At 45.7% G+C, this 17500-nt stretch overlaps 1 protein-coding gene and 1 long non-coding RNA gene across 2 annotated transcripts in view; both read left to right on the top strand.

The window, feature by feature from the left end:
- Nucleotides 1-4616: 4616 nt before the first annotated feature.
- LOC135110530 (retinoid-inducible serine carboxypeptidase-like) overlaps nt 4617-17500 on the top strand; it is a 30861-nt gene continuing 17977 nt past the window's right edge. Inside the window, 1 exon segment of the mRNA XM_064022939.1 lies at nt 4617-5222. Coding sequence (XP_063879009.1) covers nt 5159-5222 — 64 coding nt within the window. The 5' untranslated portion in view covers nt 4617-5158.
- Nucleotides 10244-13293, top strand: LOC135110534 (uncharacterized). The gene is made up of 2 exons (XR_010273304.1): nt 10244-10971; nt 11378-13293. It is a non-coding gene; the product is annotated as an uncharacterized LOC135110534 (long non-coding RNA).

Raw genomic sequence — 17500 nt, 5'->3', positions numbered from 1 at the left:
CTTGTTCCAAATCTCGTGGAGAGAAAGTCGAGGCAAGATTTACTTACCCTTAAATTTGAAAAAAAAAAAAGGAAAATAAAAAAAAGGAAAGGAAACAAACGAAACATTTACTTTACTCCCTTAAAAAGACAGTAATGTTTTTACCTTCATGATCTGAGAGAGAGAAAATGAGCGAGAGATTTACATTATTAGATCTAAAAAAGGACGTTATTTATTGTTTCATGTTCTTACAATACCAAAACACGAAAAGGTCACCATTTTGTTTCCTCCCTTAAAAAAAATAACAATACCTAAAAAAAAAGTAGCTTATTTAATCTAATTCACGTGGTAATCTTTATTTTTTTTCTTATTTATCTGTTTATTTTTACGTTGGCCAAACTTTGTACGTAAAAAAAGTCACAAAAACTACACATAAATCTTTTTTGGCTTAGTCTGTCGCAGTTAAAACTTACATAGTCTGTTATAATAATAATGATGATGATGATGATGATAGTGGTAGTGGTGGCGGTGGTGATGATGATAGTAATAATAACAACAATTATTCAGTTTTTCGCAGCAAGGCAATGAACAGTTTATGATAATCCTTGAAAAATAAATAAGTGAATAGAAATATAAATATATAAAAATGAATAAAAATAGAGAAGCAACTACATTATGAAGTGAGCAAACCAGGAAAACTATTGAGTACATAAAAAAAAAAACTAAGACCAATACGTGTTTTTCCCAGCTGAAGAGTAGAAAAGACCAGAACTCACCATAAAAATCAGACTAAAACCACAATATTTTTAAGTTCAGGAGCAGAATAAAACCACTCCCTAATTCACCATATAATCATACTAAGATCACAGTATTTTTTAGTTCAAGAGGAGAATAAAACCACTTCCTAACTCACCATATGATTACAAGGAAGCCACAACATCTTTCAGTTTATAACCAGACAGTTCACTATCTACCATATCCCCCTTTTGCTAGTATGGTCGTCCTTACTTAACCTTCCTAGCGCTGTAACACCTGTTTGTATGGAGAGATAGGAGGGAAAAAGAGGAGAAACGGAAGATAATTTCGTCTTTTTAAGCTACTCAGGTATTAAACCAGAGCCTTGCCCGAAAATACTGTCTGGAAATATTATACGCATTATTGAAGAAAATTTGTCAAGTCCTCTGATTCAGTGTATGTCTATTACATTCATCTTAATTCACTCTGCTCATCTTGTCCTTACCTGTCACACTCTAAATTCACTCTAGTATTTCGTAATTCGTATCCCCCATCGCTCTAGTGCCAATTTACTCAGCTATTCCTGCCCCCACCAGCTGCTCTTCACTCACTCCTGACACACAGAGCCAAACTGTGCCAAGGTCATCGCGTGGGGATTTAAAAAAAGGGGATCTGTGTTTTTTTTTAGAAAGAAGGCTTTTTTCTCTTTTTTTTTTCTCTACTTGAAGCGACACTTGTGAGTTGTGGGGCTTCTTTATGCTATTCTCTCTCTCTCTCTCTCTCTCTCTCTCTCTCTCTCTCTCTCTCTCTCTCTCTCTCTCTCTCTCTCTCTCTCTCTCTCGCTCGCTCGTTTCCTTTCCTACTTCAGTCACGGATTTTGTTCTTTTCTCCATCTATCGAAAGTGAGATGTGAATTTGAAGTAGGTGACTCTCTTTCTTTCTCTCTCTCTCTCTCTCCTATGTTGCTCTAGTTCATCGCTAGTGCATTGTTATCTAATTATGTCTCTATCTCATCAATCTCACTCTCCCCCCCCACTCTTCTCTCTCCACCACCATATACGCCTTCATGCATTACATCAAGTCATGTGACGGTGTGACGAAGGTGGCGGCGGTGGTCAGATTGGCGCCACCCACTATCAGTCACTATCGCCACCACAGTCATGGACACAATACAGGTTCCCGAAGGAGGAGAGATAAGTTGAGACTCCTATGTGACGATAACAATAGATAGGCGTGTTTGCGGGGGCCAGGAGAGAGAGAGAGGAGAGAGAGAGAGAGAGAGAGAGAGTGTGAGGTAGTGGTGCAACAGGAAGGTTATAATGACGCCGGAAACTCACGTGAACCGGGATGAAATTCGAAGCCTCTGAACCACAAGGCGAGATCTGAACCATGCTCACTAACCGCACGGAGAGAGAGAGAGAGAGAGAGAGAGAGAGAGAGAGGAGAGAGAGACTGTATATTTAAAGGATTCAAGGGGCACACTGAAGCAGCGGCAGACACGAAATTAAAAACTATAAACACAAACATGAAAACAAGTCATAAAATTGAACGTAGAGAGAGGCAGACATTGGCTTCTTGTCCTCTCAAGGCGAGCTGTCCTGCCGCCTTATATGTACGTGATGGCGCTGGGGAGAGGGGAGAGGAGAGGGGAGGATCTGTTTGGGAGGGGCGGCGATGAGGCGACACGTGGAAGAGTTCAAAGGGAAAATGAAGGAAAGGGAAGAGACAGGAAAGAGTGGGAAGGAAAAGGAGATTAGAAAATGGAAGAGACTGGATACAGAGGAAAGGGGAAAGAGGGAGAAAAGAGAAGGGATAAGGTAAAGGATGAAGGGAAAGGAGAAAAAATATATATAATGAGGAAGGGAAGGGAGGGAGAAAACGGAAAAGGGATGAAAAAGAAAGGAAGGAGAAAACGGACGAGGAGCGAATGAAAGTAGAAAGAGGAGGGAGAAAAGGAATGATAACTGGAGAGAGAGAGAGAGAGAGAGAGAGAGAGAGAGAGAGAGAGAGAGAGAGAGAGAGAGAGAGAGAGAGAGGAAGGATGAAAGAAAGGGAAGATAAGAAAAGTGGAAAGGACAGTCGTATGTTTGAAAAAAAATAATAATAATAATTACGTGTTTGCTTCTCTCATCTCAAAATGCTTTACAAATACTAATCCATAACGAGTGGATGGTGTATTTTACCAGTCAAAAGTAGGGTGGAGAATTTACTAAGACAGTATAATATATAATTTAAAGAGAGGGTTGGGGTCTATCTATACATTCATGGATAACAGTAAACCATGACATTATAGAAACAATAGCTCTTATGTTCTTGTTAATTCCCTTGAACGTAATCTATAATATAACTAATGACGAATAGAGAGGTCTGCCTTCTATTATGGGAGGGAGGTGAAAGAGTGGAGTGAAGTTATACATATTCACACATTTTTTTTTTCCTCGCATTTATAATATTACCGCTGGCCTACGTGATGTCCTGAGCGTCCCTTGGCGGCACAGGGGACACAGGGGCACAACACACACGCCGCACCACACATGACGCCTCGCTCTGACTGATAACAAGGCACAGACAACAAGGGGAGGAGGAGAGGAGCAGGAATAGGAGGTGGTTCGTGTCTGGCTGCCGACCGTCCCGCCCTGTCTCGGCTTGTTCCGCATCACTTCCGTCCACTCTCCTGTTACCACGTTCCCTGATCTGTCCGTTCCATCATAGAGCATACTGTTATATATGTTTTTCTCTCTCTTTCTTACCGTATTCTATTCCATCTCATCCCCTTCTCGTCTGTCTGGTTACCATCGCATCCCATCCCGTATAATTTCCGTTCTTTTCTGTTCCATCCTGCCTTGTCATATCCTGTCCATTCCATCTTAGAGAATCCTGTCTTATACTATTCTCTTTTCCATTTCATTCTATCATATTCCAAGCCGTTCTCTTATCTCCCCTTCCACACCACACATTCCATCCCCAGCTATCCCACGCCCATGTGTGAGTGCGGCACCTCATCTCACCCCAAGAAGGACCAGTCAGGGCTGTCCACTGTTAAAATTTTCCCTTCTCCCCCCCTCCACGCCTCCGTGTCGCCGCCCTGGTGCCTGCCAAGGTCTACACTCTACACGCAGCACGGCCCGCCTGAGAGAGAGAGAGAGAGAGAGAGAGAGAGAGAGAGAGAGAGAGAGAGAGAGAGAGAGAGAGAGAGAGAGCTTTGTGGGAGCGAGGGTCGGGGGAGGGGGGCAGAGCCAGAAGGGATAGGGAAGGAATGTGTGTTTATCCTGGCGCCGGCGGGAGGGACCTTGGGAAGCCTACTAGCGGCAGAATATAGTAATTAATGGGGGCAGCCGAAGTGACCCAGCCGGCGCCTCCTGCCTCGGGGTGACGAGAGTGCAGTGAAGTAGCTTTTTCTGGTTACTGGTGTGTGGAGTGTGTGGTGTATGGTTTGAGGTAGTACAGTACTTCACTATAGTGAGGTTCCGCGCCGCCCTACCCCGCCCCACTATGCCACAGCCTCCCTCCTTCGTTAAATCCTAATGCCTAGTCCTGTATGTCTGAAAGTTTTCTGATTTTTTTTTTCTCATTTATTTTTAAGTGTGTGTGTGTGTGTGTGTGTGTGTGTGTGTGTGTGTGTGTGATGAGTACAGTCACCGGCCGGGCCAAAAAGTCCAACTCGAGTTGTGTCGCATCAGGGGCGGCTGCCATCAAGGTCGAGTGAGAAAGGGAAAGATTTGAGAGGGTTATTTTGGACCTCAGTCCGGCCCTCTTCACCCCAGCCAAGGTGTGTTGTCAGTGGGCGTGCCACGTGGCGCCCTCAGGGTAATATCGGTGCATGGAGGAAAGGGAATTTAGGGTAATGTGGTGCAACACGTGAATCCGGCGGGAGACATCGCCAGCCGCCACCGCGCTGTGCTTAATGTATTTCACCATGTTAAGCACCGTCCGGCACACCTGGGAGGAAACACGGAGGGGGCGGGGGGATCAGTGCGGGGCGCCGGTGTCTCATGCCGCGGTGGCGAGGCCGCCGAGAATTTGCATGCCGGTAGGTGACATGCTCCATCGCGACGTCAGGTGTGCCGGCTCGGCACCTGCATGGAGGTACATGTACAATAGCATCGCGCAGTCAAGCACACCGCTCTAACTGCTTGGAGCAGACACCACGTGCAATCACCCCCCCTACCCCGGTGGCCGGCCCCGCCCCCCGCCGCGCATCAAGCCATCAACACTTGCTGCTCGCTCGGCGCTTTGCTGAAGCCGCTGCGAGCATGAAAACACAGTCATTCCTTCACAAAAAGGGTGTTCCAGTGTTTCGTCTCTCCCGCACAGACCTCACATCACAGCAACAATCCAGCCAATAACAGCGTTTGGCAACTCGCTAGAAGGTGCGCGGCCGCGGCCACCACCGCTCTGTCCCTCCTCTTGTACCCAGTGTGTTTACACTGGTGCAGGAGACGAGATGGGGCGCGACACTCTTTCTCTTTGTCTGTTCCTCGCACTGCTGTCGGCATCGTCTCTCCACGGTAGGTAGCGCCCCTTGTCAGGTGTTGCATAGGGCTGGGAGCAGTGTGAGGCAGGGCCGCTCAGCTGAGCGAGTGACGGTGGCGGCATCGATCTGCCGAGACTCCCATGGCGACGCGGAAGTTCCTCGTCTTTTAACGTTATTGTTCCACGCAAATCCTTGTCTGGTGTGTGTAGGCGCTGGTCCTGTTTGCTAGGGGCTGGTGCAGGTGTTCCCCGGCAGAATGGAGCAAATCAAGCCAGCAGTACGGTGTTGTGGCGGTGCAGGACAGTTAGGAGCAGCACGCTGTTACATAACCTTGAAACGTGTAGCACGTCTGTCTTCACGTGACTGCATCCCGGCACGCTGACTCAGGGAATGACGCTACTACAGCAACAGTAATTCCCTGCCATCAGGCTGCGTCACGAATCATCAGTCTGCCAGGGCGACAGGAGTGGTGGAAGTGAAGGGGAAGACCTCATTCAGTAGGATGGTGCAAAGGTTCAGTCTGGCTTCGCGGCCATTGTCTTCCTGCCACGGGACTGAATGTCACCTGTGATGTCATAGGCTCACGTGAGTCATAATCTTGGGAAAGTGAAAGGGAAGTGGTTTTACACGCCTGTCTTATCAGCGGGAGTGATTCGTACAGTCACGTCTGGCTTCTGGCCGTAACACTCATCTCGTCTTGTTTGCTGGCGACACGCTCAGCGAAACAACAATCACTCGGTCACACTTGTAAATACCAGTTACATCCCGTGTTAAATAAGCGCTAGATTTTATAGAGCCTTAGACATACGCTTAAAATTTTCACTGGCGATATTACAGTATGCTTCCCTGGCGACAACACAGTATGACTATTTTTTTTTCCAGAGCTATCATCGCCTTGTATGTCCGGTCAGAACTGGTATCGTCTGTCACCAATCTTCAGGCCTTCAGAGTTCGTGCCAAGCTGTGACGTGAATGCTTTGAAATCGTGATTTATCGCCCTCCCTGACTGCGCACTTGAGTGTTAAAAAATTCACCACTGCATTGCTGAGTAAGGTCTAGCGCAACTTTCTTGATGTTAACTAATCATATGGGAAGCAACTTATTCAAGAACACGGACTTGAGTCAATGTTTGAGCACGTTAGTTGCACGTGAACGAAGCAGTGAATCATTATGATTTACTGCACATTAAGGAGACTGGGTGACGACTACAAAGAATATTAAAAACCATTCAACTGGAAAGGAAAACATACATTTGTATACGAATGGAAACTTGACTACGTCAGCAGCGCATGAACGAAACAGTACGATTTCTTTTTTTACGTCAGCAGCGCATGAACGAAACTGTACCATTTCTTTTTACGCGTTGACACAGGGCGAGGCTATAAAAAACCATACAAGAGGCCGTTCAACTGGAATGGAGAACCAGTTTTTTTTGCATCTAATGGTGTGATCACGTGGTGGTGTCCCGTGGCTGGCCATGTGTGGGGGCACTGGGCGGGAGAGGAGAGAGAATACCGTAAGAGGCGACTAAACAAAGAAGCCATAGTGTAACGTCCCACAAAAGAAGCAGGATAGGTGTTATGATTTGCAGTCAGTTCTTGCTCTTCAGTGTTTCTCAACCGGCAAGTGTTAAGTAAGTGACTGGGTGACTGGGTGAAGGGGTAGTGTATGGGTGGCGGGTGCTAGCTGATAACAGGCGACACTGGGACGGGCGGATGTACTTAGTACTGTGCCGGGTAGAAAGACTGGAGATAGCGGAGCGGTGAACTTTTTGCCTCCCTTGCATAAAATGTTCTCAAGGGTCGATGTGCTTTGAGGGACAGTAGGCGTTTGCAAGTAGATGGTGGTGGTGATGGCGGCAGCAGCAGCAGAGGTGGTAGCGCGGGGAGATGAAGAGGAGAGCGGTTGGCGTGGGTCGTTGGGTTCACTCACGTCAGCCTTGTCTCGCCACAGCCACACATAGGTGGGGCCAGCCAGCCAGCCAGCCAGCCATTCGGTCTTCACTTCCCCTCAGTTATCTGTTTCTTGGTTCTCTCATCTCCCTATCATCCTGTTCTCTTCTCTTCCTTTTTTGTCGTTCGCTATATGTTTCATCCCCATCGTCTGTTCTTTTCTATCCTTACGAACTATTGACTTTTCTCAACGCTCGTTTTCTTTATTGTTTTCACTAGTCGCCCGCTTTCCTTACTTGCTGTTATATTTTGTCCTTGCCTATCACCCGAACCTCTTTTCGTAATAGTATTCATTCTCTTTTTTTTTTTTTTTCACCTTTCCCGCTCTTCAATTCTCATTCTTCGCCTCTTCTTTCCTTCGTTCTTTTCTCATTTATTACTCACTCTCTTCTCTTTTGCCCTTTATCTCTCCTGTCACCTAATCTTTTCTCGCTACATATACCAGCTCTTTATCCTGTCCCATCCTTTCTCCTCTTCTCCAGTCAACTACTACTACTACTACTACTACTACTACTACTACTACTACTACTACTACTACTACTACTGCTGCTGCTGCTGCTGCTGCTGCTGCTGCTGCTGCTCTGTCAGTCTCGTTCTGTCGTCTTCTTTCCTTGTTACTTAGTGCCCACTCGCCTATTCCCACTTATCCTATTCCTTTCTATCTCCCAGTTTCGCCCTTTCGCTGCGTGGATGGATCAGTGTGACGTCAGGAGCTGGGTGTCTATCAAGCAGGACTGTTGAATGATAGAAGGCTACGCCCCAAGGTCTAGAGTTCAAATTAACTTGCTTCATTTCAAGTGTTGGTACGCGGTAATCATCATGAGTGCCGGCTTAAGTTGGTCAGGAAAGCACTTAACTGGGAAAATTAACATAAATGTTGTTTTTTTTATTTTTTTTTTTTTATCAATTTTTCGTCTTAGTTCCACGCGTCGTTTTTCAATGTGATGGTTTTTAGTTAATACAGACAGGTTTGTGGAGTGGAGTGTTCGCTCGTTCTTTTTAACTGTTGTGGCGTAAGTTTGACGGAAAGGATTAATTAAAGTACATTTGTTTTGAAAGGTCGTATTTTTAGCCTAGTAGAATCAAAGGCCAGTCAAATGAAGCGTAAATCTCATAGTGACAATTGTCAAATGGTTCAGATGTTAACAAGCATATTCCTTTACACTCCTTTAGTTTGGTAACGACGCGATAATTTATAAGGTGTCTAAATATTTCATTCACTTCACGGCTTCGTGTTTGGGGGTGCAAGTGTGTGGTGGTGGTGGTGGTGGTGGTGGTGGTTTAGTTATACTGAAGGCCGGGCTGGCGCAGGTGTTAGATATACAGATGGGGACATGTAACTACTTGAATATTTAACTAGCAATATTTAGTGAAGGTGACTGATGGATAACTACCCAATCCGAGATGATGACACACACACATATACTGAGAGGAGAGAGAGAGAGAGAGAGAGAGATGAGAGAGAGAGAGAGAGAGAGAGAGAGAGAGAGAGAGAGAGAGAGAGAGAAAGTTTATCACTCGAGCAAGTACCTAATTCAGTAAATCATCTCAATAGTTGTGGTAGTGTTGTCTTGCTGCTGCTGTTACCACCACCACCACTACTACTCCTACTACTGCTACGTCCATCTTAACGGAAACTACCTATCAGGCTTACTGCGTTCTAACCCAGCCACGTGCCTTTCTGGACCTATGTAACCTTTTTATAGAACAGCCCTATCTCTCTTCTCCAGGATGTTTGTTCTTCAAGTAGGAAGATGGCCGGACGATCTCGAGCCCTACGTAGCCACCCGTCGTACTCTTCTTGTTACCCTCTTGGTTAAAGGATATGATTTTAACTCATCGCAACGCAAAATGCCTCTTTACCATTTCTCTTCCCATTAAAGGATATATTTTTAACCTATTGTAACTTCCTTCACTACTCCTCTTTCTTTCGTACCTAAAAATGTGTACCTACTTCTCCCTTCCTCTTTCTCCTCCTTACATACTAAACACATATATACGTAACTCTTAATCGTACTTATCCTGTTTAAAAACGCCAATAATTTAGCCTATATTTAGAATCCCTTTTTCACCACTCGTCTTTCTTCTTTCCGCCTTTCCATGTTATAAAAGATGCGTACTCAGCCTAATAACCAATCATCAGTGCCTTCCCTTCCTTATTCCTCTTCCGAAAACCATATCTGAAAACACTGCGCCGCATCTTCACTACATTAAAAAAAAGCTGTAGTTGAAGTTACACGAATTGTTAAGGGTGATCTTACGGTTCTAGTGACATATTTGTGATTTTCTACATGATTAATAGGAGAAACACTCTTCAGAACACGGCTAATCGTCTCTGTGGCCTTAGTGAGATCGAAAAAATCTATCTCCGTGGTGTAGCGACAATACATGAATTAATCCTTCTAAGTCTAAGTCTCTCTCTCTCTCTCTCTCTCTCTCTCTCTCTCTCTCTCTCTCTCTCTCTCTCCTCTCTCTCTCTCTCTCTCTCTCTCTCTCTCTCTCCTTTTGATATATTTAATGCTTAGCTTCGTCAGTTCCTTGTTTATTCCTCAAAGGGAGAACCTGCTGACTCATAAGATTGCTAAGGTAATCCTCCGGCTCGTTCTAAGGGTTGTGTTATTGTGATGTGCTGTTACCTTACTCGGCACTATATTCATGTCAGTGCTTCTTCTTTAAGGTTATATTCTTGCCGTGCTTCTGTAACTGCTTTCCGATTTATAGATCATAGTTTAGTCACGTAATGCTTTTTTTTTCCTGTTTTTCTATCAGTCGTGCTCGAGAATTATTATTTTCTATTTTATATATATTGTCGTCCATACTTTTGTAACTTCTTTTCTTCAATTTATTATCAGTCGTGCTTATGAATTTCTCCCCTTCCCCTCTCATATATCATACTTATGTTCCCTCAACTTTATCTCATTTTTAAAGTGCACAAACAAAATACATAAATTTAAATCTTGAAATAACGTATAGCGTATTAATTAATTAATTTATATATATATATATATATATATATATATATATATATATATATATATATATATATATATATATATATATATATATATATATATATATATATATACGAGTATATATATAAATCTGTGGCGGTAATGAGGCGTAGTGAACCGTTAGTTAACCTCTGCTCAAACCCGCCTCTTGACTGAAATAACTATTCTATTTATTTGTATTGCAGTTATTCACGCTAGTAGCACAGTGACGGCGGTAATGAGCAGGCAGAGTGGACAGTTACGCCGGTGTTCACTTATATCTCGACCTTTTCTATAATTTAATTTTCTATAATAATCTATAAGTCCTTTTCTATCATTTACACGTATCCCAGTTATTCACGGTGGCAGCAGAGTGGTTAGGGTTAAGGGAAGGAGCGTGAACAGTTAACCAGACTGACAGTCAGGCCGCATTACAAAAGTCCCAAGGTCGTGAAGATACCAATAATAGGTCTGATTCTGGCCTAGGTTGGACGTTATGTAAGAGTGAACGTGCTGTGTAACGGCGGGCTGTATGGTGACACCCGTGCCATCCCGACTACGGCAGGTGTGTGTGTGTGTGTGTGTGTGTGTGTGTGTGTGTGTGTGTGTGTGTGTGGTAGCAGTAGCAGTCACATGCCGCCCGCTGCGTGACTTTCGCTCTCTGATAACGTTATCGATCAGTGTTCATGTTGCATATTAATCTGATTGCTTTGCCCGGGAGCATTCACTTTCCCATAGCACTCAGGCGCAGTCACACGCACGCCGCGCCAAGCAAGCGGAGCAGTTAGCACGTTCACGCCCCTTTGATTTCCAGACGCCCCTGCGTGCCCGGCGCTAAGAGGTCTGGCTCCAGTTCTCGCTGTTCAGTTCAGTGTGCGAGTGTAAAAGCGAAACTGTCACGAGTGTTGTGTCGCCAGCCTGTGTCCCATCAGTAGTGTTTGTAAAGTGTGTAATCGTTTAGGTGTGTGTGTGTGTGTGTGTGTGTGTGTGTGTGTGAGAGAGAGAGAGAGAGAGAGAGAGAGAGAGAGAGAGAGAGAGAGAGAGAGAGAGAGAGAGGAGAGAGGAGAGAGAGAGAGAGAGAGAAGCGCGCGCGCGCGCGCTTGAGTCAAGCAAGGAGATGGTGGGATTAAGGGGGGAGGGGGCGCAGCTTGAGGGTCATGTTGTAACGCATATACATAATTTATTTGTGCTTGTTGTTTTTTTTTTTTGTGGGTGGTGGGTTTATAAAGGCTTGGTTTCTGCGACAGGACTGTAGTACTCTGGGCAGCACCACAGCCACCACACGTACAGTGTCTTGGTCACCACCCACTGCCGCCTGCCCGAGCCTGAAGGAGCGAGGCCACGCACTGAAGGAGCTGAAGCAGTGACGGCAACATTCCTGCCTGAGCCTCACCAACACAACCATCCACAGTCCTGCTCGCGAAGTGAAGGGCCACCAGCCACTCCTACACCAGTCTGAAGGAGCAGCGCGCCCGCACTCCTGCAGGAACTTGAAGCACCAGCAGCAGCAGCAATAGTAGTCACACTCCTACTCGAGTGTGAAGGAGCAGCCTTTGTGTGGAGCAGCAGCAGCAGCCACACTCCTGCCTGAGGACTCTTGCACCACCCCTCCAGCCCGGCCTGAGGCAGCAACCAGGCCTCTGCCACCAGTACCAGTACCGAGAAGAAGCACAGGCCGCACTCAGTCTGCTGTCGGTCTGTACGCCACAGGCGACCTTGGGCCTTCCACGCGAGCCAGACACACTAGCCATGGAGCGCCACGAACCGCCCCGCACCCCCAGCCTGGCCATCAGCGTCTCCCCCGCCAGATGGAGCCTCTCCTCCGCCTGGGCGTCGTCCAGCAGAAGGAAGGCGTGCCACGCGGCCGCCACGCAAGGCACCACGCCGCCCACACCGCCCTCCACGCCCGTGCGGGGAGGAAACTGGTGGTTGCAACAGCTGTCGAAGACCCCCGGGAGGAGTGCGAGTGTCTTTGTGTCATCTCTTAAGTGTTGCAACAGGCCGCCCTGTGTTGCGGCGCCTTACGCTAACACGCTCGGGATGCGAGTGTCCCGGGAAGTAGCCCGCGGTGCTACGGTGCCACGGTGCCAGGAAGGAGAGTCCCGCCCGTGAATTGCCGCGTGGTGCTGGGTGAACCAATCGGTGCTCTGCCCTCGTGCAGCGGCGACTTAAGGCTCGTGATGGGGAGGTCCGGCTGAGGAGTCTTGTGTATGCTACACGTGTGGCCGAGGCGGTGACGGCCGCTGTTGTACGGAGATGGGCAGCAGCCGTGTATGCGAGTGTGAGTGTGCGGTGAGCCAAGGGATCACGAGGGTAAGCAGACGTGGGGACTCGTCATGAGATTATTATTGTAGTTTAGAAACCTACGAATGATGTATTTACTTGTCAATGCAACTCTGTACTGTTTTAAACATCCGTAGTGGTGTGTTTGTTTTATCACGACCCAGCTCTCGTTAGTAATGGTTCAGAGTGTGTGTGTGTGTGTGTGTGTGTGTGTGTGTGTGTTTAGATTCCTCACTGTTGTTGCTCAAGTTAAGGTGAGAAGTTAGGAAGATTAGGAAGGGCACAACATTGGCTTTCACCCCAAACATATTCCACTGATCATATTTATTTTCGCTATTGATGGTGAGAGGGAAAGGGATGACAGATAGATAGACAGTTAAGGGCGAGATTCCTGTAATGTACAAGAAGTCGAAATAAGTCAAGTGAAGGAGAGAAGTTGACAAGGTGGATGTTGAAGCACGTTCACGACTTGTATGTATGTATGAATGTATGTGTGTATGAGACAGAGGGAGAGGGAGAGATTACTAGGATGGAACAAGTTAAGATCCATCCCTTAGTAATTAGTCTCTTTCTCTCCCACTCCTGTATGTATGAGTGAATGAGAGAGGGGGAGAGGGAGAGATTATTGTGGTGGAACAAGTTAAAATTCATCCCTTAATCTGTCTCTCCAAATCATGATGTTCCTACAAGAGGTGGTGTTTGACAGATGAAGAGGACGTTTTGGGATGGTTCTCCTGACACACGAGGCAGGAGCGAGGTGCTTCCTTCCCTCGTGGCTGTGTGATGTGTATATTATTATTCACGAACCATTTCTCTTTTATACTTTTTAACGTAGCGTGTTTTGTGTACCATTGTTGATTAAAGAGAACAGTGATAATGAGTAAGTTGTTTCAGTGTCTTCCTCCTTAATTACTGTGTGTTTAGGAGTGGATGGTGCTGTTACTACTACCATTACTACACCTAACTGTTATTGTACTACCGCAACAACAACTGCTACTGCTACCATATACAGCTACCACCACTAATATGCACAAAGAACTGTGACCTCCTGCTACTACTACTACTACTACTACTACTACTACTACTACTACCACTACTACACGGCCACTACTACACACACACGGGACGGTGACTGTACGGCTATGAATCATTTCCGAAAAACCTGTTCTCTCTCGGATGAAACCTACGTAGGAGAGAGAGAGAGAGGGGTAAATAGTTAGGCTAAGAGAATAAATCTGAAAATAGAAGAGAAGGGAAGAAAGAGAAAAGGAACAAGGACTGAGAAAGAAATAAAGAGAGATGTAGGTAGTAGACAAAGAGAAGAAATAAAGAGAGATGTAGGTAGACAAAGAGAATAAATCTGAAAATACAAGAGAAGGGAAGAAAGAAAAAAGAACAAGGACTGAGAAAGAAATAAAGAGAGATGTAGGTAGACAGTTTCCATTTCTGTGTGTGTGTGTGTGTGTGTGTTTCAGAGATGGAATACCGATATATACTGTAGTGTAGACCCTATTTCATCGCCCTTCCAGCATAATAAAGAGCTTAGCATCCCAGTAAGGGTCTTTGCAAGCTCACATTTTATCGCCTCAAGTTACACAGCCGGATTATGAGTAAGAATAAGGTAAAAGAGAAGGAAGGTTGTGAGGGAGGGGCGGAGATGGAGGATGAGGGAGTTATGCATTGCCAGCCACGTGGAGAGAGAGAGAGAGAGAGAGAGAGAGAGAGAGAGAGAGAGAGAGAGAGAGAATGGCGCCACCTAGTCGAGGACATCACTGAAGCCAGGAAGCTATATGGACAAGTTAAAAACAAAAACAAAAAAAACACGAACACCTGGCTGACTTTCTATACCCCTTCCTTCCCCATTTCCACGTACAAACCTCATTTCCTCCTACCATACCATCAGTCCCTTCACTTTAATCACTGTCTCCCTAACCACACATTGATTCACGCTCCCAAAGACTTGAGCGACTGACCTGTTATGCTAATCACGAGGAAACAGGTGAAGGACTAGCCTGAAGAAGGTGAACAAGTTGTATGGAGGAGGAGGAACGGAGGTGGTGGGCGTAAATAAGGTCTCATAAGGAAGTGTTTGAGGAAATATTAGGGCATAAGCTTGTAAGGTGTGGAGAGAATCTAACTTTACCTAAACTAACCTAACAAAACTAAGCTAACCTAATCTAACGCTCTCGTGCAGTGTTTGGATAAGTATTAAGGTATGTTTGTAAGGAGTGGGGAGAACCTAACCTAACATATTGTAAGTATGAGTAATTCACATTTGTAAGTGGGTAGATGAATATTTAAGAGGGAGAGAAATCAGTGTTTTTTGGGGATGTGAAATAGAAAGGGATATTTGAAAGGGATGAAGTGGAAGGAAGGGGCGTGTTTGTGAAAATGAAGACGTACGTGTGTGTGTGTGTGTGTGTGTGTGTGTGTGTGTGTGTGTATGACTTCGTTAATGGAAAAAAAAAAGGTGTATTGTAATAATGTAATAAGGAGGAACGGAAGGGAATGAGGGAAGAAAAAGAGTCACTTGTTTACATTTAGCACAGAAGTCAAGGGTCAGATGCACACGACGCAGTAAGGGGGATGTGTGCGTGTGTGTGTGTGTGTGTGTGTGTGTGTGTGTGTGTGTGTGAGGATTGGTGGAGGAACAGGTAATGGACAAGTGTGGAGCGACGTAAGTGGAGTGAATAAGGAAATGCCCCTGAAGAGAGAGAGAGAGAGAGAGAGAGAGAGAGAGAGAGAGAGAGAGAGAGAGAGAGAGAGAGAGAAAATGCTACAACCCAACCACTTTCAACTCATCAAACTACCCACAAAAATTTTCCTCCTCACTTAACACAAAAACAAATCCAACACACTCCCTTCTCCCCAGCACACAACCCCATGGGGAATCTGCTACACCCCCTAGTCACTCCCCAAGAGAGAGAACCCACCTTAAAGCCCCCGGGGGAACTGGAGGTCACTGGCAGCTGGGCGGGAATGCAGGTGGGGAATGGGGTGGGGGTAATGGGGAGTGGGGAGTAGGTACTGACGTAGAAACACAGCAGGTTGTAGTTGATCTGGGGAGGGGATGGGGAGGGTTAGGGAAGGGAGTGGGAAGGTTGGAGGGGATGGGGGGTTCAGATAGGTCCATGACTGCAAGAGGGGGAAGGGGGGAATGGGAAGTGGGAGGAACGAGATAGCATGACCAGAGAGAGAGAAAGAGAGAGAGTACACACTACAATGTACGAATAGGTCACTGGCAAGGAGAGAGAGAGAGAGAGAGAGAGAGAGAGAGAGAGAGAGAGAGAGAGAGAGAGAGAGAGAGAGAGAGAGAGAGAGAGAGAGAGAGAGAGAGCTAGATAGAAAAAGATGGCGATACAAAAAAAAGCTGGAAATCAATGAAAAGTCTGGATAAGTTATTGACGGAACTAGAAATAAGATAGAATGAATAAAAAAAAAAAAACAAGCCACAAACAAGGAAAAAGCAGAACGAAAGGTGGTAGTAGTAGTAGTAGTAGTAGTAGTAGTAGTAGGTTTTATACACTTAAAACCAAGACACAAACAAAACAAATATCAACACTCTCTTTTTACACCCTTTTAACAGAACATTTTCAGCCAATTATCGTCAAGGCAATCTTTAGACTCCCTGTGAGTCATGTGGAGAGCCTATGTTTGTCAGTAAAAGAAATAGAGTACACTAGAGATAATACTGCGAACACAAACCGTATCACACGAACACTGAAGGACAGGGAGGAGAGCAGAGAAGGACCAAGCGACAAAAAAAACAAGGATATGAGATGAGAAATGGCAGTGGTGGGTGAGGGAGAGGGGGAGGGAGGGGGAGAGGGAGGGAGGGAGGCAAGAGAAAGCAAAGCAGTCCTGCATCTAGCAACCCAGAAGACTCGTAGGTCACACACACAGACAAACACACAACCGAAAGGAAGAAGGGTATGGTGACTGTCTAGTGAAGAATGCAGTCTGAGGGTCTGACCTTCGCAATACCACGTTAACTGATCCTCTGGGAATCATATCTTTAAGTTTCTTTATAGTGTTTTTATATGAAGATTAGCTAGCCTTGATCAATACGGCAATGGTCATCTTTCTTTTGTCTTTCTCTTGCCTCTTCAAATGTATGTGATCATTTGTATGTAGCTAAACTGACTTTCTTTTCTTTAGTTCTCTTATCTTTGAACCTTAACTCTTCGGTATTAATTCATTTGTCTATTTTTTTTTAAGACGTTCTCTAGTGAAAGGCAACACAAAATATGGAAAAAAAAAATGCTTGTTCTGGGTATTGTTTTCAAAAGGTGGGTTATAGTTAATGTCAGTTTATCTGCAGTGTGTGTGTGTGTGTGTGTGTGTGTGTGTGTGTGTGTGTGTGTGTGTGTGTGTGTGTGTGTGTGTGACAAGATGAGATCTCGTTCATTGACTTCAATTCACGAGTGTCGGGTAAACATTGCTTTCTCTCTCTCTCTCTCTCTCTCTCTCTCTCTCTCTCTCTCTCTCTCTCTCTCTCTCTCTCTCTCTCCGTTACTCGACAAATGTTGTGATTTATGCTATTTGCAAGTGTTTAAGGTATATATCAGTGTGTGTGCGTGTGTGTGTTTCTAGTGCGCGTTTGCGCGTTTGAAGTGCTTGCATTAGTGCGCATTGCAAAACGACACACACACACACACACACACACACACACACACACACACACACACACACACACACACACACACGAACGAACGAAATTTCATCAAGACTACCCTTTCCAATATTTTTACCTGTGTGTGTGTGTGTGTGTGTGTGTGTGTGTGTGTGTGTGTGTGTGTGTGTGTCACTCAAGGTTTGGGTCACACACACACACACACACACACACACACACACACACACACACACACACACACACAGCTGCCAAAGGGTTGGGGGAGGATATGTGGGGGAGGGGGGTATGAGGAGGGAGGGACGTGTTGGGGGGTTGTTTGGCGCCAATGGGACGGGCTGCGTGGCGCTCTAGAGAGAGAGAGAGAGAGAGAGAGAGAGAGAGAGAGAGAGAGAGAGAGAGAGAGAGAGAGAGAGAGAGAGAGAGATTCATCAGTTGGGAGCGAAAATATACCTGG

This window comes from Scylla paramamosain, chromosome 20 (genome assembly GCF_035594125.1).
Source record: "Scylla paramamosain isolate STU-SP2022 chromosome 20, ASM3559412v1, whole genome shotgun sequence".
Taxonomy (NCBI): Eukaryota; Metazoa; Arthropoda; class Malacostraca; order Decapoda; family Portunidae; genus Scylla; species Scylla paramamosain.
The sequence above is the reverse complement of the archived record's forward strand: the minus strand, read 5'-3'. Positions and strand labels throughout refer to the sequence as shown.